This window comes from Trypanosoma brucei, assembly GCF_000002445.2.
Source record: "Trypanosoma brucei brucei TREU927 chromosome 11 chr11_scaffold01 genomic scaffold, whole genome shotgun sequence".
In the NCBI taxonomy this organism is placed as follows: domain Eukaryota; phylum Euglenozoa; class Kinetoplastea; order Trypanosomatida; family Trypanosomatidae; genus Trypanosoma; species Trypanosoma brucei.
Window position 1 is genome coordinate 3,883,576 of NT_165288.1, and position 27,933 is coordinate 3,911,508.

Here is a 27,933-nt window from a genome sequence, read left to right on the forward strand (position 1 = left end):
AAAGAAAATGCCGCCACGGTTTTACAACTGAAGAAAGTTGAACGACACTCAGCACCTTTTGAGTTGTCCTTATTCTTTTTTCCGTACAGCGCTTCAGTGGAGATTTCTTTTCAGTTGTCTTTGTTCCCCTTGCGAGCACTTCCTAAAAACCCTGTTAGAAGTTTGTTTGTTTGTTTTGTTATGAATGGCAGGTGTCTTCGTAAATTTATTTTGGGAGCTTTTAGAAAAGCAGCTTAAAAAGAAAAAAGAACAAATGTTCCTCTTCTTTTTTCCCCCTTAAATTAAGGTCGAGGGAGCAACCAATGCGGAAAAAAGCAACAAAAAGGAAAATGTAAAGGGAAGTGAAGGCGTTTGATAATTGATTGAGTGAAGGACAGTAAAGTTTTGTGCGGGGGAAATCTCCAAAGGGGGGGGGGAAGAGGACCCCATGGTCTGATGAGAGAAACAATTAGAGGTTACAAGGGGGAAAAAGCGCATAGCGGCAGCGTTGCAAACATACGTGCACAAATACATTAGAGTATGCAACATCAAAATAGTGCTATTTAGTTTGATTGCAGCGCATGGGCATGCACGCGGAAGCGCGACATTAGATGTTCTTCACACTAATTTACAGTGGTAACCGGTTCCAGCGTGACGGATCGGATGTGCCTGGTAGTTCGTGGACTCCGGTCAACCTGCTCGATGTGTATTTAAAAATCGCTTCGGCACCGGAATACTCCATAAAAAACGACGACAACAACAAAATAAAAAAGAAAAAAAAGGTCCCTACGGGAATCCCTCCGTTCCACAAACCGCCACACGTCACTGAATCAGAAAAACCCGCTCGCTACAATTGTGCAGACTGTGGACCTTCAGTTTCGTTGCAATTAACACAAATCTGCTTACCATGTTTTAGTGCTCGTGCATACAAAAAACACTAAATTTATTAAGGTTTTCATTTCGTTAGTTGCCGTGTCAGCGGCACTTTAACAAGTACTTAGCGCTCAAACAGGAAGACGCCTCGTCCGTCCCTTAAACTCATTGCAAATCGATCCCCTCCCTCAGAAATTGATACACAAGTGACTCTATTGGCGATGGGTTCTGGCAAGTGGGTTTGGTGAAACTGACCACACTCACTGTGCGTGGAACAATAAACCCCCAACCTGCGCGAAAAAGATGCCTGAAGTGTTTCTACCGTCACCCTACCCCCATTTTCCACTTCGCAGAGTAACGCTAACGGATCAGCACGATAAAAGGTTAGGATTTCTTCACCACCAGGCCGTCCAGAGTGAAAGGGTTGCCATGCGGCCACAGCACCGTCATAGAGTCCAGTAATGATTGTTCCCGAAACATGATCTACTGCCGCTGAGAACCGATCAAAAATGGCGTCGCTTTCATAGAGTGAGCGTAAGTACGGTTCTACGTAAGGCATAAGACGGACCATGTCGCACGGTTCTGAGGTGCGGCGCAGGTCCCACAGCTTGAGGGAAAAGTAATCACGCGTTACGATGTGATCAGTACCTATAAAACCGGCGGCTGAAACACTACATAATATTTCGCCGTAGTCTTGTAAGCGAGAGTTCCATCCTGCTCCAGCCCTCCCTCGCACATATGTACTGTAGCGACGTTGTGCGCCAGTCGCTGCCTCGCGCAAATCGCCGATGCCGAGGAACCCCGAGTTCCGACCAACGAAAAATAGGGAGTTGTGGGTTGGGTGAAACCCGGCCGTCGTGACCAACTCCACTACGTCGTCCATGTTTCCAGAAGGTGGACGCATGTCTGCGATGCGCGATCCGTTAGAGCCGTCTGCGCACTCAAAGTTCCACCAGAACACTTCAAGATCATCCACGCTCAGAAAAGATTGATCATCAGCACAAACACTAAGACCATGTATTCGGTTGATGTGATTTCCCGAATAAACGCGTGCGGGAAGTATCAGAGACGGCAGTGTTGCGCAAGGAAAGTATTTTGTCTTGGAAAGTTCTGGTCCGACAATGGACTCCATCTCCGGAAAGGCATGGAACATTGAAAGTCCTTCACGCTGCACCCGAAACAGCTTAATAACTCGGTCGTTTGAAGTCAAATAGCTCACCGTGCTTGGGGACAGATGGGGTCTAAGAAACTGAAAGCAGTTCACAGACTGCGATATTGGAACCGAAGTTAAGCAATCCAACTCCTCGACATATGCCTGATGCGTGTGTTTTCGCACCGACTGTTGCTGGAATCCGAATGTGTCAAGCTGCTGACGGGGAGAAACCGAAGGAATGGAAGTCGAAATACTCGAAACATCCATGTCGGTGCGACACTGGCTTGCTGTGGTGACAACAGATTCACTCTTCCTTTGGCTGGAAAGTGATGGTCGTGAGAGTTTTGCATCTCCTACAGGTATTTCACAGTAGTTCACTCGTCCATTGGCATCCCCGACTCCGATCGCAATAAGTGAGGAACCGGTTGCAAAATTTGGTAGCACTGACAATGCCATGCTGTTCACTCTCGAGGGGATTGTATTCGCCACCTTTCTAAGAACGCTGCGCATGCCTCCTGCATCTCCACTGTTGGTCACCATGAAATCTCCTATGGCTTCCAACTCGGCGCTATCAGTCGCTTCGGGTTTATGTGAACAAGGACCCCATCTGGGCATAACGTCATGTGTACTAAACGGATGGCAAAGCTTCTGAAATAGTTTGAATCCATTCCCACCACCACGACTCAAGTAAGAGGAGTTGTTATCCGAATCAGCAACATCTTTTGACCACTCGGGGGATTCAACATTTCTACCACTACTTCCGCTGGCAGTAGCAGTAACAGCAGCAGTGCCCTTGGTAGGCAACTTTCCTTCTCGATTAGAACCACCATCTCTGCGCGCGCCTCGCTTTCCCCTATTATTGTGATGACGCGGACGGTCCTTTCTAAGCTTTGTTTCCACACCTTTTGGTTCGTTTAGCCCAGTTACTTCGTTCTCCTGCACTTGCGACTTGTATAGGGAGCAACTCTCAAGGCATTTCCCCCCTCGTTTACGTTGCAGTTGCTCGTCTCGCACTCGGGATTGGCGGTCGGACTTCGGCAGGTGCGAGCGGTGAGGCACTTCACTTTCCGCCCGCGAGCCACGGCAGGATAATGTCTCTGCACTACTTTCCATAGAACAGCATGGCGAGGGGGAAGGTGAGGGCGAGTGGTTGCCGTCCTGATCAGACATGATCACGCTGGGAATTCGATGAAATAAGCTTCGCGACCAAAAAACAAGTTCCCCCCTTTTGGAACGCGATGACGTTCAACCAGCGCGGAGTCCTTGTAAAAGGAGACAAAACTGGAAAGGGGGAAGAAAGGAATAATCAACGATTAAACTAAAGATAAACAAATGTTGCTTTCTAGGCAAGTTCAAAAGAAAGAAAACGTTGAAGAAAGTGTGAATGACAGGGGAACAACACAAAAAAAAAAGAAAGCGTTCTGAGGAGGGAGCGAATGTATGTGACGGTTGTGGTCCTGATTTACTTTTTTTAAGCATTAGTTACAGCTAAGGGGATGCGTGCAAATCGTGGTCTTCGTACGACCTACGCGCGCAGCTGGTTGGAAAAGAGAGAAGAGAAAACGGTATGAAAAACGTTGTAGAACCCACAGTCACAAACACATATTCACATGTGTATATACTACAACCTGGAACCGAGAAGTACAAGGGGGATGAGATTTGCAAAAAATAAATAAATAGGCCTTCTCGTGAGAAACAGCAAAGATACGTCTATGGATGTAACTTTATATATAAAAAAGGAGACAAAATATTTCGATGATTCTATACCGTTATCTATGGATGTGCACAAATTTGTGTATGTGTCAGTATGTGTATTTTTATATACAAAGATGGGTTTGTCAATTAGTTTGCGCACTGTTGGCGCACAAGTGCAAAGCTCGACGCCATTCTTCTAATATATGCCGGCGTTCGTGATATCTTTGGACGAAAGGTGGCTTGTTCAGCCATTTCTCGCTCCTTCTCACGTTCTTTTTGCTCCCTCATTTCCGCCAATCTCTCTTTCTGTCGTTTTAGATTCTCCGTGTATGCTACGAGGTGTTTGCTACTCAAGTAAGACTCCACGTTCCGGTTCCGCTCATCGTTGAGTGTTGGTTTAAATGGGTGCTTCATCTCCGCTGAGCGCGCCTTCTCCTGTGCAGCCTTTATTGAATTCCTTCGACGCACGCTATCAAGAAACAACACCTCAACACCAGAAGGTTTTGCACCACTAGAACCAGGAGCTGTTTCTGGTTTAAATGTGCACGGGTCAACATAAGGGGAACGGTGCTTTTTCACTGCCGCCGCGAGCGTAGGAGCGCTTTTCACGTTCCCAACTTCAGATTCATTTCTCGCAAGTAGCCTCTTCGCGATCCGCACGCTGGTGTTAGTGATCTGCGGTTTGAACGATGGACGCTGAGACTCCTCAATTTGTCGCACAGTGCGTGTGCGGTTTGCTAAATGCTTGTCCTGGCGTAGCAAAAAACTATCGAAGCTCGCGCCCCTACTACTACCGCTGTCGTGATGACCTCCATTATACGAAGTTGTGCGGTTGAATGTGTTTTCATGCCTTACAGTCATAAGTTTACGCGCTAAAGGGGATTGATATTTTGTGTCGACGAATGCAGCTTTTTGTTCGTCTTTTGAGCCCAGTATATTAAACATAAACAATTCGAACGAATCCGCGCCTCCCTTTGTCGACGTCGCACCTCCATACATTTCACGCAACTGATCTTTTTCAGCTAGCAGAAGTTCCCGTACGCTACTGTTGTTGCCACCTTCCGAGCGTTTTCCCGCGAAGTTACGTTGGTACAACCGCTGAAAAACGCTGTCTCTGCTTTGCGAGCTTTTCTGAAACATGGAAACTGATGCGCGGGACAGTTGTGGGCGAAAGGTACATTCCTGTAGTTCTTTTGCCTCCCATTTCTCTTTAGTGCGCTGCCGGCGCTCCATGAGTGAATCCCCTCGGTGCTGTAGTGACGATGAACCTCCCCCGTGTTCCTCATCCGAGTCAAACACGTCAGAAACTTCTATGGTCGTTTCGTCTCGCATCAAATATTCGTTCCAACGAGTGGCTGCACGTGTAAGTGCCCCATTTTTACCAGATAAAGAGGCAGCCTCCGGTAGATTTTTTTCCCTTTTTGGCGTCATCACAAACGCTATCTGACTGCCATCTTCATGTGACCGAGAAATGCGTTCCATCTCCTGATTCTGATCTCGCCCCTCTTCCTCTTCCATTTCACCATAAACATTCCGGAATTGTCGAAGGAATGAAGGATCCGTTCGCCCTATGCGCTCCAACTCTATGTTGAGTTGCTCAACATCCATGTGAAGAGAATCCGACCACTTTGTCTCATTCACTCGTGCACTCCCTTTGTGAAGAGAAGTTTCGTCCAATGACGGCTCCTCCCTTTTCCTTACCGGAGAACCCTTTCCCAGCTTCCGCACTTGCACCTGACGCGATTGCTCGGTAGGATAGATGTAATGCCCGGCGCTCGTGCCATGAAATGTGTCAAACCTGCTGCCACCTTGGGAACATATCTCACTGGCAGTTTCTGTAATTCCTTGATTGCCATAACTCCACGTGTGTTCGTTGAATTCGTCGAAACCCGATTGCTCACTCCAACTGCTGTCACTGCGCGTAGGTTCCTTGTACTGCCCCTCTGCCTTAATCCGAAGGTATGTATCCAGTAAACTGTCATCTTCGTAGTCACTCATGGTTCCCTCTGATCGTGCAGTCAGCTCACGCTGCCTCTCAAGTGCGGCAACCGCCTCCATGATCAAGTTTTCGCGGTCCGCAAACATCACTAGGAGCGATCTCTTTTCCTTAGAGGGGAAAACACACACACACAAAAAAAAAGTAAACTGGAAGGGGAGGATAAAATGCGGGTGTAACGAAGCTCTTTTCCCCCTTTTAAAGAGACATAACAGACAACTTACAGTTGCAATGAGGAAACGATGCTTAACTGCTCAACGTCCCAAGCGGACATCAATGCATGAAGGCAGCACAAAATATGCAATACTACAGACCTTATTATAGTAATCCTTTCAGCTCCTCCAGGAGGTAAAAGGTAACTGAAACATCCAACAAAGTTTAGTATTGCTGTTATTTTTTTTTTAAGTTTATCCTACAGGTTCACAATACCGTTTAACTTATGGGCGTTGCGGCAGTGGGTTTCTTCACAACTTTTCATATATGCCTCAAACTGGTGACGAGCTTCAGCGGACAGTGACTTCTTTTTCATCTCCCTTTCTCCGTTGTTGAGCTTTAAAAAGTATCCTGTGTAAAGCTCCACAAAATCGTATGGAAAGCCGAGCTCTTCCTCATCGGTTTGTCCATCCCACAAATCAGCCGAGGGAGCGGCTTGGAGAGTATTTTCTGGTACACCAAGCTCACGCGCGACCTTAAAGACTTCACTTTTGTGCAGGTCTGATATGAGTTGCACATCCACAACACCATCACCCGCTTTGCAAAAGTAACCAAGGTAGCCATCCTCGTCCATGTTGCCTGTGCCCATTACAATGGTCGGTGTTCCACTCTGGCTACATAGTTGAGCTACATAATACCCGACAGGGGCACGCATGTAGCTGCGCAACTGTCCCCTCGCAAAGTCCTTGCCGTCAATGCCAACAGCGGCTTCAACACTCAGCGACAACTGCCTATGAATATCGGTTTGGTCCACTACAACCTCCTCCGCACCGGCAGCACGAATGTTCTCACGACCACGTTCAAGTGCCCACGCGCTACTGCATATCGGTTGGCAGATGCCAACATTTCTCACGATCGGACTACCTTCCATGCGCTGGGCTCGCGAGCACAGCGACAACACAACGGCAGAATCCACACCACCAGAAACATTTGTTACACAACCTCGTAGCTTATTGTTCCGCATGTATTCGTTCAGTTTGGTGCATTTTTCTTCAATCCATGCAATAGGGTTGAATGCGCGATGCCTTCGGTATTCCTCCAACCACTCACGTAACTCAGCATGAAGAATGGGCTCCTTCGGCATTGCGTGGCGATATGATACTTCACACCTCTCTTCGTTTAACAGTTATTTGTTGGTTTTGCTTGTGCTACTGAATCTCCGATGGAGATGCTATATGCTGTTGCACAGAGTTAACTGCGAATTACTCACTTGATATAATAATTATCTTTAAAACGCTCTAGTGAGACCAAAATCGGAATAAATGGTTCGAAAAAGAGGGAAACATGTTACCACGAGCAAATGAAATGATGACAAAACAGTCCTGAGGTAGTGGAGAACAGGGATTAGTACTGAGAGCAGGAAGAAGGAACAAAGTAACAATAAACAGGGGGAAAAGAAGAAAAATCGCGTGATAAGAACCAAACACAAGGCCCCATGTAATACATCTACTATATGAACTCAGTGCCGGGTACCCAAGACGAGAACACCACCAATGAACGTTCACGAATATATTTACCCATGTGTGTATTTGTGTGTGTGCCCAGTTGTAAACGTAACGCTTCTCACTTCTTCCTTTCTACCGCAGTATCACCTTCTTAACCTCTTCTCCGCTCGCACGTATACAAGCGAACCTGCCCAACTCTTGTCAGTGTATAAATACATTGATAGTGGTTTACATTTTCTACCCTCAGCAACAAATAAACATAACAGCCAGAGTAATAATCAATGAAGACCAGCGAAGGGGGAAGTAAAGTGGAGCAACAGAAACACGAAAGGGGAAATGAGTGCCCCCTGCAGTCCACTTAACAACAATGTTGACTTCCTTTCTTCGCTGCACGCCTACATACATCACACACACAGGCAAACAACTTTCCCTCTACTATTTGCCCAACACAATTATTGATCTCTACACCCTCCCTTTGGGAATTGCAAACAGAAAAAAATCGCCTCAGCGGGACTAATGGCCAACGACAAACGTCGTGTTAACGGCATGCCAGTAGCGGTAAACAAAATAAAAGGCGTCTGTTTCACGTGGCCACCCGCCGACTGGCGTAAGACGGGGGGCCGCGGTTAGTGCACACTGTTTGCTGTTGTCTCCCACACGCATGATATTACTCGAGCTGTGTGAAAAAAAAAAGAAGACATCGTCCCTCCGCGAGGGAAATTTCTTTCACGAGGGGATGTAACCCGACAACCATGGCTACTCCTGAGCCTCCGCATTTTCTTCAGCAGGAGCATCACCCGCCGCCTCCTCTGGAGCATCTTGTGCAACCTCCTCCTGTGGTTCCTCAACGGGCTGTTCGGTAGCTTCCTCAGCAGGTTGCTCAGCCGGTTCCTCAACTGGTTGCGAAACTTCCTCAGCAGGTTGCTCCACCGGGTACGATGTTTCCTCCGCGAGTTCCTCAGTTTGCTGTGGTTCCTCTGCAGGCACCTCAGCCGGTTGTGAAGCTTCTTCCAGAGGTTCCTCAACGGGCTGTTCGGTAGCTTCCTCCACGGGTTGCTCAGCCGGCTCCTCAACTGGTTGCGAAACCTCCTCAGCAGGTTGCTCAGCCGGCTCCTCAGCTGGTTGCGAAACCTCCTCAGCAGGTTGCTCCACCGGGTACGATGTTTCCTCCGCGAGTTCCTCAGTTTGCTGTGGTTCCTCTGCAGGCACCTCAGCCGGTTGTGAAGCTTCCTCCGCAGGTTGCTCGGTTTCCTCCTCAGGTTTATCAGCTGGTTCTGGGGCCTGCTCCGCGGGTTGCTCAACTGGGTATGGATCCTCCTCTTTCTTGGGGCTCTTGAGGGCCTCTTGAATTGGTTTAGTAGAGTAGATTGACGGCGTTATATCACATGTTGCACCCACTGGAGGAGCAGCGCTTCGAGAACCACTGACGCCAGTATAACCGATAGCCTTCACTTCGTCCGCACCAGTGCCCTTGGCTCCTTCTGTCCCTCTCTTCGTTCGGAAGCTGCTTATCAGACCTTGTTTGTAACTTGCCGCCTCTGACATGTCCCGCGTGCGCTGATCCCGCTTGTACTCCTCCATAAACCTCTCTTGCCATTGAATTCCCTCCATGACAAGGTCCCGACGCTCAGTGTTGGATCTACGGCGCTCCTCAATGTACGCACGGAGCACCTCCTCCTTCACCACTTCTTCCGACTCCGTTTCCTTCAGGTCGGACATGTTCACGAGCTCTGCGTGTCGCACCCACGTATCATCATTGATACAGCTTAAGTAGTCGCGGATAACCACATCATCGGGAACTAACGATTTGTGTGTCTTGTCCTCATCCACATAGAGCTGAGCAAGAGCAGTAGATGTGGGGTCAGCAGACATGGTGATACCGAGATGCTTTGCTTTTCTTTGACCACGTTGCAGCTGCTCCAGAAAATTTTTCCTAGTTCCCTTTTGATAATCTCACTTGTTTCACTATTACCTTTACAACTTTCGTTTTCGCCCTCTTTGACTTCTCCCTCACAACTCTTCCGAGATCCCAGTATTCTAGTTTGATATGATACGCTGCGTTGAGTTAAACCTTTTCGCCAAGTGCCACTGCGGAAGGTGTGACAATGCGAAGGTCAGTGGGGTGTTGGAGAAAAAATGAAAAGGAGACGAATCATTTTGTAGCACATACACAAAATAAATAGATAACATTAACGAAGCGTAGCAATACCACAGGACAACGAAAGATCCGACATAGAAGTGCCTACGACAAAGTAAGATCAGCTATAAGTTACAGATATATCAAATACAAAAACAAATTTACATCTCACTTCTTCTGACTGCCACCAACACACCACAACCAGTAAACGAAACTTTACGGCAACGGATGGCAATTACAAGAAGTTTGACACTTTTTAAAACTCCCTACCAATACATCGGTCATTTACAACCATCATTTCTATCATTGAAATACGCCGCACACTCAACCTACGAAGCTTACTAATTATACGAGTAAAGAAATCGGGGGGAAAAAGTGAGTGTACCGATTGCTACATTAATGAAGTGTGTACTGCTCAGAATAAACAACAAATTTATAACCTTCCGCGCAGTTGTTAAGATGAGCCCGGAGAGCTTTAAGGCAAGCAGCACAGGTGCATGTCACTGCAAGTTGCGTTCTCTATGCTTATATCTATTTGGATTTATGTAAAAATTTGAAGGGGTTTTTTCCAAACACACGATCATTTCCCCAACACTCAAATCAGTGTGAAAACTTGGTTGAATAGGAAGGAAAATAAATGACCTTTCTCACGCAGCGGCGGCGATATTAGTAAAATGAATGACGCCACATACCACTCCATTCACCTCAGACGCACCACGACACACAACACGCTCGCTATCTTCAACCGTAACCTCGGCCACACGTAGCTCAAATCGCGGCGTCGTTCGTCGGCACCACACTTCCTGGTTCACGACCATAACACCAGATGCGGCTGCTGGATCATCAAGGGCTTCCTCATTATGCTGATGCGTTACGAAGGCAAAACGCGGCCGTGTTGAGGGAAGGAACAACAAATGGGGCATCCACTCAACGGTAGAATCCTCCTCCCCGCATTTACTAAAGTTAGTAGGGTACACCAACTGGTCATCCTCCTCCTGTTTCACTCGCTTAGCCTCTTGCTTCGTATCGCCATCACTATCCAAAGTATTCAAGACACTCGCTGCACTAAGTAGTCGAACTGCATCCCAAGTTAGAGCAGATGTGCTGATGTCCTCCTTGGGTAAACGTCCTTCTGGGTTAGGCGGAAGAAAGTCCAAACGAAGTGCCCCAATATGTTGTAGATCATGCTTCACCGCTGGAAATTCATAAAGTGGGGCATACAAACGACTTTGGACGAGAGCTTCCACAACGCGACGGAGGCTTCCCGACTCCGTGGGCCATCGCTCTACCATCTTCTCTCGCATGTCACCGACAACATCGTCGTTGCACACGCCAATGTGAATGCCGTTTACAGCGATGCGGCATGGGTTCGAACGCACCCAAATGCTATCGGTACTCTCCAAGCTGTACATTGTGATAGGGATAGCCGGGATTTGCGTAACGTCATCTCTGTGTGGCACCAGAACCACCTTCATTCGATCCCGAGTGCGTGGGTTTTTGCTGGAAGCATAGTACTTCTCCATAGTCTCTTCTATGGTATCCATGTACGAAGAAAGTAGCTCGTCGAACGTAAGTTGCAGCAACTTCAGTGAGTCCTTCTCGTACTCCTCGAATTCCCTTACAAGAGGCCCACCAATGATGAGGAGATCAGCGCCTCGGTGAAGAGCGTTGAGAGTTACACTGCTTAATATGTGGCCCGTCTCGCGCCGAGGGAACGGCCCACTACAGAAATGTATGCGCGTAGGGATCGCGAAGTGTGACAACGCCGTGGGTATAGGCCTTTCGATTCCCCATGGGAACTGGGGACGTGAGGGAAGAATAAATCGACGAACAAGCACTGCAGTTAGCGCCCCCGACGAACTGCGCTTAAACGGCTCACCAACAATACCGACAACCATACCCGAATAAAGGCCCGTGAACTGCGGCGTTAAACGTGTGTAAAGAGATAACCTCGACACGGAGTGAGGGTTGTTCCTGTGATATGATGCGCCTTCCCCGCCACTTGCATCAGTTGCGCCTCCGGTTGCACCGCCATCGTCATCATCCTCATTCTCTATTCGAAGGAAACCGCCAGTAGGAGCGACATCTTTTGTCATGGCCCGGATCGGAGCAGCGTACGTGTCATCATCATCAACATTCACTATGGGGAAAAACTCCCATGGGAGAAGAAGTTCTTCCTCAGTTGCTAAGGGGCTGCAGAGTTGCGTCAGAATACCTCGGGCGCGATACAACGACCCTTCGTTCGGCTTCTGCAACGAAGGAACGTCGTCCCTTTCCTCTTGTTTAATGTCGGTAGGATTTTCTTCTTCACCTTTCAATATCACTCCCCCACCATCCGCCTCCCACAGGTTAATTTTTGAGAGCATGTAGCGATAGTAACCTGCTAAACGACGACGCGTGGTGTTGCTACCATAGTCCTGACGGTTACAATACATTGTGTCCCTAAAATTAACGCTGTTCCGTGCATCCACAACACCCCCGTCGTTGATTTGCGACCCGGCGGTATAGTCCCTGACGATGCGAGCAGCCGGGTGGTGAATACCTAGCAACAAATCAAGGTTAGCAGCAGCCTTCCATCGCGTTGATTGTTGCATTATCTGTAGAAAATGATTGACAGTGTGAACCGAAATGTTTTTTATTTTACTTCCCACTTGTCGCTACAGCGACCTTAAACGCCTGTTTTCTCGAAGTTCACTCTTTTCACACGCTCAGTAAAGGGGGACAACTCCCTGCCACTTGCCAGCGGTGAAACCTAAACCTGCTGTAGAGATATTAGCGGCACTTTAACACAGTTGGGAATGTCTTAAAAGAATGGGTTAGGGTTACAAATTAAGGAGGAGAAAGGAAGTCAAAGTGGAACAATATGTGCGAAAAAAACTGAGAACCAGAAGTGTTGCAAAATGCACATGAATGCTTGTGACTTTCCGCACGGAATATTTTTTTTGGCAAAGGTGAACAGTAAACGTGACTTTCTCTTTCTTTTTTTAGTGTTTTGATGTTGAGGTTTTACCGGAATTAGGAAATAACACTCCCCCCTCCTGTTTTTCTTTTAGATGTTATCTTTCCCTCATAACCAAGAAAACTAACAACAACAAAGAAAGTAAAATTTTTTTGTTACTTTCGCCCCTATGCAGATGCCGTAAATTCTTCAATAGCCGCGTCTAATGCCGCACTTGCGGCGCTGAATGAACGACTCCACGGTCCCGATGTCGCAACCGCCTGTCGTGTATAGAGACCCGTAGAGTCTAATCCCTTTCCAGAGTGAGCTGAAATCACCGCCAAGTTAGCTGTTGTGTCCGAGTCACCAGACTTCATGGCCAATACATCAAGAAGGGTACGCTCCGCTTCGGTATATTCCCCTAGCTGTATCTGTGCAAGCGCTGTGAGATTGCTTGCGAGAACACTCTGACCGCATGACATCGTGAGTTCCTTGAATCGTCGCAGGGCCGTTTGATAAGCTTCTTTTGTTTTGATACCCTCGTAAAGGTTCGTTATACCAGAGCACAACACCGTTAGCATAGATTCCTCATCCGCTTGCTCCATGGCCTTTACTTCGCTCCGCGCCATCTCTGTGCGTCCCATCCTCAGCAACGCCTCCACAACGATTACGCGTAGTTCCATATGTAACCTTAACAAACTGTTTTCCCGTGAATGTCTCTGGTCGTTCAACCACTCCTTCGACAACTTAAGAGCGCCTGCATTGTCACCTACAGCGAGGAGAGCAGCGGCGGCAAGCACAGCAATTTGTGTCCGCGCAGGATCAATCACTTCAGCGGCTTCAGTTAGTTTCTTCAGCTGCATGCAAATGACTGGATCGGATTGAATATCTCCTGATAGATTTTTCATAGCGGAGCAGAATACTGCCCACTCACGTACCGCCACCAATATTGGGCACGTTGCAGCCTTGAGTTGTGCAACCACAGCATCACCTTGACCTAATCCCGTCTGAGCGAGTGCAAGCAATACTTCTTTCTCAGCGTGAAACGCAGCAATATCTTCGGCCTTGCGGGCATCTGTTTTCGTTCCGCTCGCTTCAGCTACGGCCTGATGATAATTTCCGAGGGCGAGAGCATTGCGTGCATCGTAAAATGGATCCGCCATGAGCTGCGGTGCAATTCTAAACGTACACACGGTAACCACTCATTCAAGAGGGAAATAGGAAAAGAGATGTTGGCAACAGTAAAGGGGGTTCAACTCCAGATAAAATCCAAATCAGTACACGACATGCAGAAAAAAAAAGATGAAACTCAAATATCAAGCAAACGAGAAGACGTACACGCTAGTGTCCATCCACACTGCTACCTAGTGCCGAAACGGAACCACATGTGGTACGATGGCGGCACCACGCACATAGATGGAAAGAAAAGCCCTCAAGTACAAAAAAAAAACACAAGCCCGCCAAACATTCAGCACTGCAAAGGACTGTATCACTGTTATTCTAAAATTCCTTTTGTTACCCGTCATTTCCTTCTCATTTCCTTGCGTATTGCCTCCCCCCCTAAAAAAGTCCGCGAATACATTGACCAACAAACCACCAAATGAAGTCCCCACAAAAGGAATGTACTCACATCAAAAAAAAAAAGGCAAAAGTTCATCAAACGGGTCCTACAACTCCAGAAGCGCCACCAACGTTCTTGAGTAATCAAGTGCGTTACCTTCAATAGAGAGTGAAGAAACTGAAAGAAGAAAGGGTAAAAATAAACTGTTGACCAGCCCCAATTGATCCTGCGCCTTTCCTCACGGTGTATGTATGAGTGGCGTTGCACCACTTAGTTGAGTAGGGAGCCCTCCTCCACAAGGATTAGAAGTGATCTTATATCACCGAAGCGAAAAAGACGTCAAAAGGGAGACGCATCGCTCTTCTCGAGTCTGCTTGTGTGTCCAATGACGAAAAGAAAAAAATACACCCGGTTATGGCGGAAACACTAGGGCAGGCAATTGATAAGCACAACAGAAAAGTAACGAATAACGCGCGCATAAAAAATTAACAATGACAAATGAAAAGCCGAATATACGTGCATGCGCTTCAACGCAAATGTTATATATATATATATATATGACCTTCAAACAGGAATCAGGGCAGCCATAGTCTCTTCTATCCTACTACCCGTTCATTAACGTGCCCTCGTTATTGAAGTATTGTTTATAGGGCGCGGTGCGTGGAAAGATGGAAAAAAACGTCAACCCTACCGTCCAACGTCAATTGTTGGTGAGGCTAAGACATACCCACATACGTGTGCGTGTATTTGTTTATGTTTCGGTGGGAACCTTCCATCACACAACCCTCGCAAAGGCAAATGTTTGATTTTCTCTCATCCTTTCCAAACCCCACTGCCATCACAATGTCGGTAATTGCCACTTCTACCACTGTCTGCAGCCGTTAACTCCACAGACAAATTCACAACCGGGACACCTCTACCAGTCCGATTCTTCGTTCATCAGTTAGTGCTACAAGGCGAGGCTGGCGTGAGCCAGTGGTGGTGGTGGTGGTGGTGGTGTTCCCCCGTGTCGCTTCCCTCTACCGTTTAGGGGCGTCACAATTATCAAACAAACTTTGGGGGAAGGGAAGATAGGGGTAAGGAGGAGGGTGAAGAAATACTTAATGACTTGTACCGTCGCAAGTCCCCTCCCCCCTCCGCCTCCACATCTCCGTGAATAAACGTGGGCAGAATGTGGGGAGTGTAAGTCCCAATTCGGAATTACGCTACATTACCTTCATTTCACCTATCTAACGTCGTCACAGCCCTCTCCCTGACAACCAAAGAAGGACAATAACGAGAGAGCGAACAGGAAGTAGTGACATGCCAACAACGACGCCTCTATTGCTCAACAGTCTGTGTACCCTCTCTTACTCATCTGCATCAACGATACTATATGTAAGTGCATCTTTCCCATTTATATCGCATCTCCGCCGCGCCCCCTAACGCTACAGACATCCACAATGCATCCGCATTCTCACACTTGGTTTCAACTCTCCTCCCCATCTTCTGCTACTAATAGTGAGTTAGTCTCTGTAACATTACTTCCAACTCGTCTGTTTTCCTCCCGGAAATCTCTACCGCCTCCGTCAGATGCAGGGCTCAGTAGAGGTAATTGTTCAGGGGACTCTGCTACGTCAGCAGCTGGGACATTAAATTCCTCTTCTGGAGAAACAGGAGGCGATTGCTTAAATTTAACAATGACAACAGACATGTTGTCGCATCCAACACCAAAGGGATGGGGGGAAAGGCAGTGATCCAGCAATTCCTCGGCTATTTTGTCCAAGGGGACCTGACGCTGGATGCGGAGACGCACAAACCGCACCACTTGTTCGTTGCTCAACACATCCCATATCCCATCGCAAGCGACAACCGCGAATTCATCGCGTGTGCGGTCCAAAAGAGTGCGATGAACCTCCGGAGCACTCGTAACAGCCTGTTGATCCCACGGCACCAGAGTATTTGACTTGAAACTGAAGTCACCGATAGCCCTGCTAAGAGCCAACGCTCCATTCACACGGCGGTTCCACACATAGCCGCCAGCACGTTCAATGCGGGTCTGTTCCGTAGGAAGAAAGGGCTTGTGGTCTGTGCTGAGAGGCACCGGTTCCCCATCGCTACAGAGTACCGATCGGCTGTCCCCAGCATTGCCGCAGTAGAGATTGTCACCCTTAACAAAGAGAACAACCGCTGTACAACCACTCTTTTCATCCTTAAAATTTGAATAGATGTGCTTATCTATGGTCATAAATCCGTCGTAGATAGCCCTAGAGTAGTTTCCATTTTTATATGCCTCAGTTTGCGATATGAACCCGAATATATTGCCACCACAAAACTTCGCCACATTCGCCCCACTGTGGCCGTCAAACACACCGAAAAAGCCACCGTCACAGGTCAGGAGAGTAACATGATCATCCTCCATAGCCCGACGCCAGCCCTGCATGCAGCTAAACCCGAAGGAAACCCACGCATTCTCTCCACAATCTGAGAATTTCTGATTACTAGGATGCTGCATCAAGTCCGCACGACGTAGCATATTATTATAATTTGCCTCATTAGCGTTGACGACCACGAGGTTCAGTGCATGTCGCAGTAAGTTAAACGAGCCGAACAAGAACAGCGCCAGGGTAATTATAACTGTGATGGGCCCCATTTTGGTCCCGACCAAATAACTAGCGACTATTGAAACAGCAAACGCCGCAAAAGCGCGAGCGATAGACGCTCTTGGCACGACGCAAGGACGTACGGGCGGCTGCCGGGGAGGCATCGCGCCTTTCATACTACTACTTAAACTAACCACCGTTTAATCCACTGATGAGTACGTACGAATTGTAAGTGAAAAGGGGGAACAGCCGGTGGGTGAGTTTTTTTATTTAAAAAATCACAACGGCGGATTGTGAGGAGTCTAAGAGACGAAAAGAAGAAGTTAACCAGTAGAGTCAATTGCATTACTTTATTCACGTAAACCACTCACTTCGCCACTTGTTGTTGCAGCCAATTGTTCTCGTCCTGTTCGAAATTCGTTACGTTGTTCAAACCAACCTTCACGTTTTTCAAGCGCATCTACCTGCTCATTGATGCACACATCATGTACTGTATAGCATAATTCTTGAATAACGTTGCAAGGCATGACACAGCACGAAAATGACATATACAGCAAACAAAAAAAGTGGAAACTGGAGCCAATAAAGTTAACACCGCAAGGGGGGGGGAGCAATAAACATTATGAGGAAATAATGAGTAACACAACTCCTCCACGACATTGAGCCACGTGGGCAACTGAATCACGTCACACGAGCACAAACACTCAGTGGTGAGTACATATGCTCAAGAAACCACGGACATAGAAAAGTAAGGGCCCACATATCGATCCACCCTTCAAGCCTGGTCTGCCTACTGAATAGTTGCGAAAACAGAGGATGGATTTTAAAAAAAAATGATTACAAAACGAACAAGGAAACAAACAATCATATACATAAGCGAAAATAGGCACACACGTACGAATCTAAATGTGTAGTCTCATAGGGGCTTGACGAACTAGGATACCTTATACAAACATCAAGGTCTCCGGAAATGCAGTAATGTGAACGCGGAACCTTCTCACGACAGAGTGAAAAAAGAAAACGTACCTTCGCAAAGGATGATGCTGGATAAAAAATATGAGACCTCACTTCATGCCGAATATGTACCTGAGAAAAAGCACACACTCACAACGTTCACATTATTAAACACTGTGCGGAATAACACATAATGGTGCGAGTGGGATAGATGAGAGTCACTATCAAGCATGCCACTACATCGTCGGCGTCACCCTGAGCACTCATCGACATCGACAGAAACTGATGAAGCGCTATACCTTCCGGAGGTGCGGGAAATCGTGTCTGCATCGCACGCCGACTGTGTTCTAGTATCGTCTCCATATGTTGCTAGCAACTGCCCACTGTTATTTGTATCTGCTTGTTCCCCCTCGTCATCGGCTTTTGGTGGGTCAACTGAGGTATTGCCCACGTAGCAGCAGTAGTTCTCAATGGGAAGCTGGTGAAGTTGGTGTGAGGGGCCAACCGCATGGGGTAGGGTCTCGTACACAAATGCACCAAAGCGATGCGAGCGCGTCCCCAACCCTGATTCGGACTCCTGGTAACAATCAGATGATTGCTCAGAGAACTGCCCGGCGGTGGGACATGCTTCTTCCGTTTGCTCGTCGGGCTCTTGACGGTCAACATTTTCGCAGTCCAAATAACTCCTCTCTTCGCCAGCTGATTTTCCATCAGTATTTACCATCCCTTCCCCATCAGTTCCCTTAGTTCTGTTGCTGGTGCTGTGGTACCGGCAGGCGGTCGCGTTCTCACTCCCAAGGGACACAGCAGAGAGTTGATGCAAATTGACGGCTGATGACCCCAGAGACGTGGAGAAGGAATCTACGAGATACTTCACAATGTCGGTGATGACTTGTTCGTTGTCGATCAAGGAAACTAGCGGTAAAGGGTGGCGTCGACTATCATAGACCAAGTTTTTCTGCTTCGCGGGTCGGCAAGCCTTAAGGCATTCCGCTTTGGCCAATACTTCCTCGGCTATAACGGAAACGAGTAACCTGTCGACTAAGGGAACCTCATTGACATCTACTAAGGCATTCTGCATGGTGACATCGTCAAGGGCGGTTTCCAAATCGGGAAGAAATTTCAAGAGGAGATCCGTAATGTACGTATGACCACGCTCATGGTACCATAGAAGCGCTGAAACAAACGAAAGAAGTTTACTCCACATCGGGAAGGGTGTGTGGTGCGACCGGAACAGTGACATAAACGGGAGTACAACGAGAATCTCAAAGTATTGTTGGAAAGAGAGAACGTTGTCCTCACACAAACAGCACCTATCATCTGCCGTATCCGTGCAACTGTGAAGGGAACAAACGTCAATGTCGTCCAGTCCCGGGCCAGAAAACGATCTTCCGGGATGAACACCATTCTGCTTACTCAAATCCACACGGCTAAGAAGCATTTCAACCGAGGGAACGTTGAATACCTCCGAGCACACTCGAAACAGTTCATCCAGCACATATTTCATCCGCAACGACAAATTCTTCAGCGAACTACCAGAACCACCCGAAAACACCACTAACGACTGCTTCCACGTCTCGCCAAACAGTCCTAGACAATCCCAGAGGGAATACACTGGTGGGCCACCAAGGTCGGCGTTGCTCCTCACAAGGTTCGTCGTGCTGTTCTCTCTGCTTTTCGATTCTTCTACGTGCAGTGTCTTGAGGACCTCCGGACTGAACCCAGCCAAATTAAGGGACACCCAGTCACATAGGAGAACCAGCTCGGAGAAGGCCAGCAGTGCCGCACTACCACTATTATCCTGACTGAATTCACTTAAATACTTCAGCACTACAGCGGTGTTGTGCTTATAGTTACGCCCTATGGTACTGCGCAGTTCATCGTTATCCCTCTTTTGCTTTGCCGTAAGCCTTCCCTGCTGGAGGAGCACAAGTTGCACAGCTGCGCACTCCGGTAGGACGGTTAATTGGAAGGTACCCGACGAGCAGGGAGGAGGTTTGGGTATTACGTTAAGAAATTTCAAGCATCCATGTCTGTGGAAAACCGTCAGCAAGTCACATACCGAGGACCAAGCATCAGAAGCGAACAAGAGTGCGAAACCAGCCCAGAAACATGAAACAAGGTAACTGCTTGGGAACGAGCTATTGCTTCCAAACGGGGTCGCAATTGCCAAAACCTCAGGCTTCGTTCTGTCCATCCCCTGCTTCTGAGATTCCGAGGAATAGAGAATCTCATGGATCGTTATGTCGCGCAGCAGGCACGCCAGCGTTGTTATGACAGGAATGCACGGGACATACCTTTTGTTCGTCACTATATGCTGAGGATTAGCACCCGACTGGACGGTGCTGTTCGCCCCCACACGATCCGACAAAACTGCGAGTAGGTGACGCAACAGGTTCGCTTCTGCCAGCTGCATTGACATCTTTTCCACCCACAGATGTCGGCTGCCGCAGCCGACAAGAAGGTTCTCGGTTGAGAGGGAGAGACACGTGGAGATGCTCCGAATTACCTTCATGCAGAGAAGCGAAATATGTGAATGAACTTGGTGCCTCCGTTGCCACGCCCTGTTTTCCATCATAAAACCCTGTGTCAGCCATTTCGATGAATCATGGAGGCAACGCTGAAGAAACCGTCGTCCGAACACATTTCGACCGTGCCCTGTAATTCCCATGAAAAGCTCAGCGAAAACAATATCCACGGTGGAAGAGGGGGAATGAGCATGGTTCTCATTTAATTTTGAATCGCCAAAGACCAGCGACTCTTCCAGTAGCAACGTATCCCAACATTCCCATATCTGCTGCATTTCATTCCCTTTCTGCGCCATCATCAAATCACGATGTCTTAACCTTGTGAGAGTGAGTTCCAACCAGTACTTTGTAGAATTCGGAGCACGGTACGTCGGGTCCGTTACGGTCCCCTTCAGCAACTTCTCCAACACCTTAAAAGCAAGGTCCACAACATAAAAGCGCGAGCCTGGCTCGTCCCGCTCATCTGACCGGTGCAACACACCGGAACTGAGGTGTGCGAGCAACATACATGAAAAATGGATGTGTAAAGTAAGATAATCCCTGTGCGCGACGCGATATATATCCTTCTTCCTCTTCAAGTGGTCCCGCCGCTTCCTTTCTTCGGACTGTTTGTCATCCTTTTCAACAGTAATTGTACGCTCAGCAGCAAAAGTTGTGTGAGTACCGCCATGAACAACTACTGTGCCGTTACTTTCAGTACTGCAGTGCTCTACAACCGATCCGTAGTCAATCACGCTCTTCTCATCAGACGCTCGGAAAGCACCCGCCTCCTCTGATTCTGAAGAGGAAAAATTACTTCCGTCGTTCTGAACGAGCGTATTATCGTCACTTTCAGAGCTTGCCTCGCTCTGTTGCACCACCGATCCCGTTTCCTGTTCATCCTCAACACAACTTCCTTCATCAGCATCAGTTGCATCGCGCTTCGCGAGGCTAATGATCACGTCACGTGATGGATAAGACGAGGATACGACATGCCGTTCATTCTTTACTTCGCAAGACCCTGCAACACTCGTAAATTCTCCAAGGGCAGAGAGGTCACGATAAATTTCCATCCATAGGCGTTGGCCATGCTCCTGCAGTCGCTCAATTGACCAAGATGCGAAAAATAGAACACTTACGAGTGGTTTCACAAAACTTAGCTCCAAAGAGGTCTCCACATCGTCTGGGTAAAGGGGCATCGGGGAAAGACATGTACGACCTGAACATCTCTCTCTCCGCACCGTACTAAAAGCACGGCCTCTTACTGCTTCTTGTGATAGCCTCTGAAGTCCGTGCCAGATGTTTTCCTCGGCAATCCATGCCATCTTACCTTTACCAGCAACATTAACGTTGGGACAGCGGCCGATTGACATTTCGAAATTTATGCAATTCACCGACGACATCGCTGTGTAACTGGGTGCGATTCTATCATCTTTTGAAAACTCTGAAGCGATGTCGTTCAGCGCAGTGTCGTACTTTGTGGAACTACTTGGCGCACTTGACGCGTGCCTTTGGTTCAGAAGCCTCATTTGATATATTGAAAACAAAAAGAAATTGTAGTATGTGCTCTGTATCTGGGAGTCCAGGCTTACACGACCCTCTCCCACCCCCTGTGACAACTTTTCGCTGGAAATAAATCTATCAATGTAGTAGGCAATAGTGTTCTTATCAGCAATATCTATCATAGATGTCACGAGGACTGCAATGAAGCGATCCCTTCCGGCACCTTCATATGCAATCCAACCACCCCATACTTCAGCAATGTAATTATCCGAAATTGAGTTTCGACATGCCTGAGTAACCTTTAACATAGTGCGAAGGCTTTCTTCTGTAGCTTCCACTTGTCGCACAAACAGAGACAGTAGCCTGAGTGCTATTTTTACTGAAACAGGGTGTATTGGAGCTGTAGATGAAACCGTGGCCCCTGCGGAAAGGATGATAGAGCTCGCCATTGTAAAGAAATTTTGCAAAAGCTGACCGGATACGTCCACGTTATCCCTTTGCATTCGTGTTGCGTTGAGAAGGAGGTAAAACCAACGAGCAAACCCATCCTCGCCACTTGTATCATTTATAAGCAGTTCTCCACAGAGCAACTGCAGTAGCGCCTTCGCCTTGGAACGAACGATCGGATCAAAAACAGGTCCAACGGAAGACTCTTCGTACGAATACATCAATGCGTAAAAGATTAAGGAGCTGTTGGTTACTATCATTTTGTTCACGCCGTCGCAGCTTGTGCCGCTTCCCAGCAAACTTGCACGTGCGTCTGAGCTAGCATCAGAACGCGTTTGGTAGGATATACGCTTTACACAAACCCTCGGTGACGTCACCGTCCGCTCTAGACGACCCCACAGAACTGAAAAGGCAGTTACCATTATGGAGAACAGTGACCTGTGAACTGGGCTATCAACTGGCTCTTGGTGAAGCACACGACGCATTGATTCCCATGATGAAGCGTCAGCGACTAGAAGCGTCACCGCGATATTGAAGATACACGGCATGTCACCCTCGAGGTTGGTGTTATTTGGCGGTAGAGCGTGCTGCAACCACTTCAGGAAATTCTCTGAAAAACTGTTTGCAATACTGGCTACGGTCGCACTCGGAGAGCCCCCTGTAAGTTGCTCCATTGATAATATAACCGTTTGCAAAGCAAGAACACCCTTCTCCATGGCAACTAGAACATTCGGATGCAACTGCGCCTCGGGGTTGTCATCGACTTGCAAAGGGTTTATGTCGAGAAACCACTGAACCTGATGTGTCAGGCTGTAAAATACTTTGAGAAGCAATATGCTCTTTAGTTGTGTTTCCAGGTACTTCGTTTCCTTTGAAAATATCAATGTCACCAAGTCGTAAAACAAACCACGAAGGAAAATAATGGTCATCGCTCCCCCAACTGTGTTACGGCTGAAAGAAGCCCTCAACTCATCACCGTTGTTCGTAGCTGGAAGACTCCGTGACAGCGCAAGCCAAGAGCGCGCGGCCACTCCATTTCCCTCGTCGAGTATTTGAAACAGAGTTTCTGCCTGAAGCTCTTGTTGTTCTTCAATGTTCTCACCAGCTTCAAACAGGCGTGTGTTACCAAGCAACAGAAAATCAATAGTCCCAACAATAATCTTCTCCATTTGCGTACGCTGTATGGCTAATTTCTCCTGCTCACGGCTTGGAATAATGGGAGGTTTTACAAAGAAGCGGCGACCCACAACCACAAGGGTTGGCAAGAAAACAGATAAACACGCCCAGGCCTTATGTTCCGCATCCTTCGCTGAGTGGCTACAGTTGCATTTGTACAGGATATCTCGAAGGCTCTTGATGAGGGGATGGTTACTGTCCATCACACCAGGAAAGGTAACGAGTGGCGTGTCCCGTGTCCATGTGTATTCAAGTGGTCCAAGATGAAGAAACTGCAAAACATCAAAAAAGGAGAACGTGGTAGTAGAACTCACTCCATACGTGATCAAGGGCACTGTGATGTCATCCATCAACTTGTTGTATTCCGCATATCGACTAATAATTTGCCACGTTACTTCTTTGTAGTCATCAAAATTACCCACAATCGTAGTATTTCCGCCATGCCGGTGCCCGGGTCGATTACGCTCGCCTCCAGCTGTCACGCGATTTGCATCCGGTAGGCTTTTGGTGTTATCGACAGATAATATCAAGAACCTCAAAACATAGCAAGACCTCCACAGAGGTAGTTTTCCCTCCATGTGGAGTTTCAAACCACGTTGGACTATTTCCCCTGCAAGGGCACACGTCACGCGCACAAGCGCGGAGCCAGGGTAGTAACAGTGGGTTGCGAGAACAAGTGCTAACGCAGACACGAATATGAGGAGATATGCCTCACTATCCGCCATCATGCAGCGGTCGCCAAGTGGAGTTGAGACCAGCGGGCTCCCCGAGTTGTTCACACGAATGTGCATTTCAACATCCGCAGGCGTCCCGCGTGAGGATTCTACTACACCTATATGCGTCCGGAATGACCTCTCTTCCACATATCCCATTCCCTTTTGGTGCCTTTCAGACTTAGGATGCCAGCTGGTACTTGCGGGAAATGGGATGTAAGACTCCTCCAGTGATAAGTACATATCTTCGAAGCTTTCACCAACCTCCTTTAGAACCTCAGAAGCCGTGAATCGTTGATTCTGTGCTCCTTCGTGGCCATGAGTTCCCAACCTCATCCCAGCAGAAGTCCCGGGAGCATTGTGAGTCCTTCCAACAGCATCCTCATTCGTTGAGAGTTGGTCCCCACAATGGACGCGCTGCAGAGACAGTAGAGAAGCTAATATGTCCAACTGCAGGAGCGCCTGCTGCCGCACAGTGCGGCGAGTGTGACCAAGTAGAATGATAGCTAACCCTTCAAGTGCGTCCATGAGCGTTGTGCCTTCAAGTGCCCTCACTACATACCAACCCTCTGATTCCGGCGAAGAAGAGCATGCTTCCAGTTGGTCAACATTTATGTTCATGGGTATTAACAGCCAATTCCATTTGTCTCTGCGTGAACCTACAGCACAGTTAAATGCCCCCACCTCTGCCCCCGCGGAAAAAAAATCCCATCGACGACCCAACTGAGGTGAATCCTTGACATCATCATGAGCCGTTCGCACGTACATGTCGTTGAGGGTTATGTACTCCATTTCGTCTCTAAGCTCTAGCAGGTGTGAAGTAAGATACTTCACCAACTCTTCCACACGCCCATTATCTTCACTAACAAGTACGTCGATAACACTCTCAGCCAGCCTGTATATCGCGAAGGCACAACTACAAAGGCTTCGCCTCCCGTAACTACTCCCGTTGCTATTGTTTCCGCTCTTCAGGTAAAGCGGCAACACCACACGAGCAACGGCCTCCTTGAGTTGTGAGTCTGCGCCCACAAGAAGTTTCGGTAGCGTGAGGCTTCTATCGAGCATAGCGCATGCAGAAGTGAAAAAACCAGCGACAATAAGAACACTAACAAGTTGAAGCTTGAATTCGCTTGTACCGTTCATCGAACTCTCCTGCGCAGCATCATTTAGGTACTCAAAGGCTGCCTTACGTATATCGTTAATAGCGGTTCGTATGTTGTTCGTAAACTTTATAAAAGTAAGCAAATTTTTCAAGTGACCTTCGTGCCAAAGTGCAGTGGGTCCTTCGACCGTAGTGACGACATAGTTATAGCACGAACCGCGGTAAAATATCATTCCCATAATCTTACTTCGAATCTGTGTTTTTGTATCGGTAAAATCGTCATACAGCTCGTCAACAGTGTTGTGATACCCACAATTTAAATTACATGCAAGTACAGCGTTCTTAGTGCCATTTTTCTTCTCAGACATCTTTGAGTCCACTGAAAAGTACTTCAACTCACAGAGCGCAGAGAGCGCGCGCATGGCAATGAGTTGGCCGTAGCAGATGGTCGGACCCTTTACACTTTTTACAGACCCTCTTGTTTTGTTCCTGCAATCGAGCAACCTTAACAGCCAACCTGTTGCTTTGAGGTAGAAGTGTTCCTGCTGCAGGCAAAACAATAACAAATCTGATGCCGCCATAATGCACGCCGGAGCACCAGTGCCTTCCCGCCACTTTTCGTTGTGTAGGTCCTTCACCAACATCTTTTCCGTATAGTAAAGAAAGCACTCGGTGCAGCTCTTTACATCTTCAGCCAATGCCGTCGCGTTTCTTAGGTGCAGATCAACAAGTAGCCCACCAACGTGTAACGTGGAGTAAAGAATGGAGCTTCTGTCTATATTATCAACCGAAGAGAACAAATTTCTCAATGTCTTCAAAAAGCTCGGCATTTTTTTCAAAAGAGATGCTGGGGACACACAACCCAGCATCGCGGCAACGGAAATAGCATACCACATGGAATATTTGCACTTTCGCCAGGAGTCTAATTCGCCTAGCAGCATCTCGGATATCGGTTGCCCCGAAGAACCCACCAACTGATCATGTATTTTGGTATTGCCGTTGTCTGGTACAGGTTGCGGAAACAAACAACCCAAAAGTAGCAATGTGACGACACCACGTAGTCGCTTCTCCTTCTTCGCATGTGGCAGTATCTTCTTCACAAGAACGAGTAATACTACAAGTGAATCCACGCTACCTGGACCATTGTGAAAAATGTGGCACATATATAGTGCGTCGAAGAAAACAGTAACAAACATACTTTCCACGGCTTTTGTTCCTTTTGAGGCCTCAACCGACTTCAGGGATGAGCATTTGCTGAATAATTCCGTCGCTAAGTCTTGAAATCGAGTAGATAGAAACGATGGCAGCTTTCCACTCAAAATGATTGGGAGACCCCCCACCTGTGCGTCATTAGTCAAAGAAGTTCTACCACCCCTAGTTTTTTCAGACCAGTTGCGGTGAAAGTGCCAAAGGCATTCCAAGTCCTGCACAAGTACCTGACGGTTTGCTTGAGGAATACCCGACCTCACCCTACTTACAATATCATCCCACCTCACACTTTCCCAAGTTTCGCACGAGAGACGTGCTTCCTTCAGCAACGAAACACAAAGACGCACCGAACTCATACAGTGCCCTCTAACAGCTTGCTCATCAATTTGAGATAAAAGGTCGTAGCAAGAGCTAGAGAGCAAGGAATAGTACACACGTGACGGTGACACAATGCTGCAACCTGCACTCTGTAGTACCGCATGGTAATGGGCCTCCAATTTCACTGCAAGATCGTGTGTCAGGAAAAACACCGGTGGGAGAAGTGACAACTGTGAACCGTAATCATTTTTATTGGCGCCGGAAGCATCCGCGTCGCTGCACAAAAGTCGACATGAATAAAGCAATCCACCTGCACACACGGCAGAAGCATTGTGTGCGTCAAGTACGACAGAGACACTCAACGCCCACACCAACTCAACCACACTGGCCAATAAATGAGCCTCACTCCAATCCCATTGTGCAGATGCACCACTTGTCACGTGCGAGTCTACTGCAACCATGGACCTGGTTAGAGATCCTGGTGGGCATGTTTTCCTTAATCGTGTACAGAGTTTCGAGATTGAGTCCTTGATAGCCGCCACGACGTTTTCATGCAACACGTCTAGGAGGGAAACCGGGATGTTTCCCAATGTCCCCAGTGCCTCGTTATTGGGGACAGAAGAAGAAGGCCCTGTGGTTCCACTCATGCGTTTGAAGTCAAGAATATTGGCCATGAAAGTGTTTCGTACCATCGTGAGCTGCGCTACAACATCACTAGTTGTCAATCGCCACCGCATGTGTGTAGAGTCCGCAGATTTTGTTTCTTCTAAAGAGGGAGCACAATATCTCCCCTTCACTATGTGAGTCCACTGAGCCAAATCCTCTCCAGCCAACCTCGTCAGCTCCGCCATCGCTGTCCCACGCAAGGGCAACCTTGACTCGGTATCATCGCTATCTTTATCAAGTAGGACAGCGTTATTATGGTTCCCCCTTTTCTTCAGCAGAAATTCGATGAGAGTTTTCTTCTCCCTGGAGTTGGATCTAAACATTTGGTTAATTGAATCATTGATATGAAGTCCATCGACACGGACGAGAAATGCATACACAATATTGGCATATGATATACCAAAGTGCTCCGGATGACTCATATGACCCTCAAAACGACAGCTAATATAGAATGAAAGGGTACCACACAATTGCCTCCTCTCCTCTTTCAAACGTCCCTTCTTCCTCACGGTATATTATTTAAAACCTCTACCTGCTGTTGGTGTCTTTACAATCTTTCCCCCTCCGTATCGCAACCGGACGGCGGTGAGCGATATCTCCCCCTGCTCACTCTTCACACTTTAACTTCTTCTCACCGAAAATAAGAAAAAAGGAACGACGACTCTCCCTGAGAGAAAATTTATATAATATGAGATTCTTTTTCACGGTGAATCGTCTTCCGGCTACTAGCCGTGATGCATGAAACTTACATGCAACGAACAAAAAT

The 27,933-nt window shown here is 47.7% G+C and overlaps 8 protein-coding genes across 8 annotated transcripts, besides 1 other annotated feature; all 8 read right to left on the reverse strand.

Moving 5' to 3' along the window:
- Nucleotides 1-976: 976 nt before the first annotated feature.
- Nucleotides 977-3,175, reverse strand: Tb11.01.6480 (hypothetical protein, conserved; the record flags this gene model as incomplete). The annotated part of the gene is made up of 1 exon (XM_824450.1): nt 977-3,175. The coding sequence occupies one exon, from the start codon at nt 3,173-3,175 to the stop codon at nt 977-979; it is 2,199 nt and encodes a 732-aa protein (XP_829543.1).
- A 672-nt stretch (nt 3,176-3,847) lies between these two features.
- On the reverse strand, nt 3,848-5,785 carry Tb11.01.6490 (hypothetical protein, conserved; the record flags this gene model as incomplete). Its single annotated transcript, XM_824451.1, has 1 exon — nt 3,848-5,785. One exon carries the CDS (start codon nt 5,783-5,785, stop codon nt 3,848-3,850), a length of 1,938 nt encoding a protein of 645 aa, XP_829544.1.
- Nucleotides 5,786-6,108: 323 nt separating this feature from the next.
- On the reverse strand, nt 6,109-6,993 carry Tb11.01.6500 (NAD+ synthase, putative; the record flags this gene model as incomplete). The annotated part of the gene is made up of 1 exon (XM_824452.1): nt 6,109-6,993. The coding sequence occupies one exon, from the start codon at nt 6,991-6,993 to the stop codon at nt 6,109-6,111; it is 885 nt and encodes a 294-aa protein (XP_829545.1).
- Nucleotides 6,994-8,110: 1,117 nt separating this feature from the next.
- On the reverse strand, nt 8,111-9,226 carry Tb11.01.6510 (hypothetical protein, conserved; the record flags this gene model as incomplete). The annotated part of the gene is made up of 1 exon (XM_824453.1): nt 8,111-9,226. One exon carries the CDS (start codon nt 9,224-9,226, stop codon nt 8,111-8,113), a length of 1,116 nt encoding a protein of 371 aa, XP_829546.1.
- A 912-nt stretch (nt 9,227-10,138) lies between these two features.
- Tb11.01.6520 (hypothetical protein, conserved) lies at nt 10,139-12,085 on the reverse strand (the record flags this gene model as incomplete). The annotated part of the gene is made up of 1 exon (XM_824454.1): nt 10,139-12,085. The coding sequence occupies one exon, from the start codon at nt 12,083-12,085 to the stop codon at nt 10,139-10,141; it is 1,947 nt and encodes a 648-aa protein (XP_829547.1).
- Nucleotides 12,086-12,617: 532 nt separating this feature from the next.
- On the reverse strand, nt 12,618-13,592 carry Tb11.01.6530 (coatomer subunit epsilon; the record flags this gene model as incomplete). Its single annotated transcript, XM_824455.1, has 1 exon — nt 12,618-13,592. One exon carries the CDS (start codon nt 13,590-13,592, stop codon nt 12,618-12,620), a length of 975 nt encoding a protein of 324 aa, XP_829548.1.
- Nucleotides 13,593-14,965: 1,373 nt separating this feature from the next.
- Nucleotides 14,966-14,989: a microsatellite.
- A 469-nt stretch (nt 14,990-15,458) lies between these two features.
- Tb11.01.6540 (protein phosphatase 2C, putative) lies at nt 15,459-16,748 on the reverse strand (the record flags this gene model as incomplete). The annotated part of the gene is made up of 1 exon (XM_824456.1): nt 15,459-16,748. One exon carries the CDS (start codon nt 16,746-16,748, stop codon nt 15,459-15,461), a length of 1,290 nt encoding a protein of 429 aa, XP_829549.1.
- A 1,028-nt stretch (nt 16,749-17,776) lies between these two features.
- Nucleotides 17,777-27,589, reverse strand: Tb11.01.6550 (hypothetical protein, conserved; the record flags this gene model as incomplete). The annotated part of the gene is made up of 1 exon (XM_824457.1): nt 17,777-27,589. One exon carries the CDS (start codon nt 27,587-27,589, stop codon nt 17,777-17,779), a length of 9,813 nt encoding a protein of 3,270 aa, XP_829550.1.
- Between the last annotated feature and the right edge of the window lie 344 nt (nt 27,590-27,933).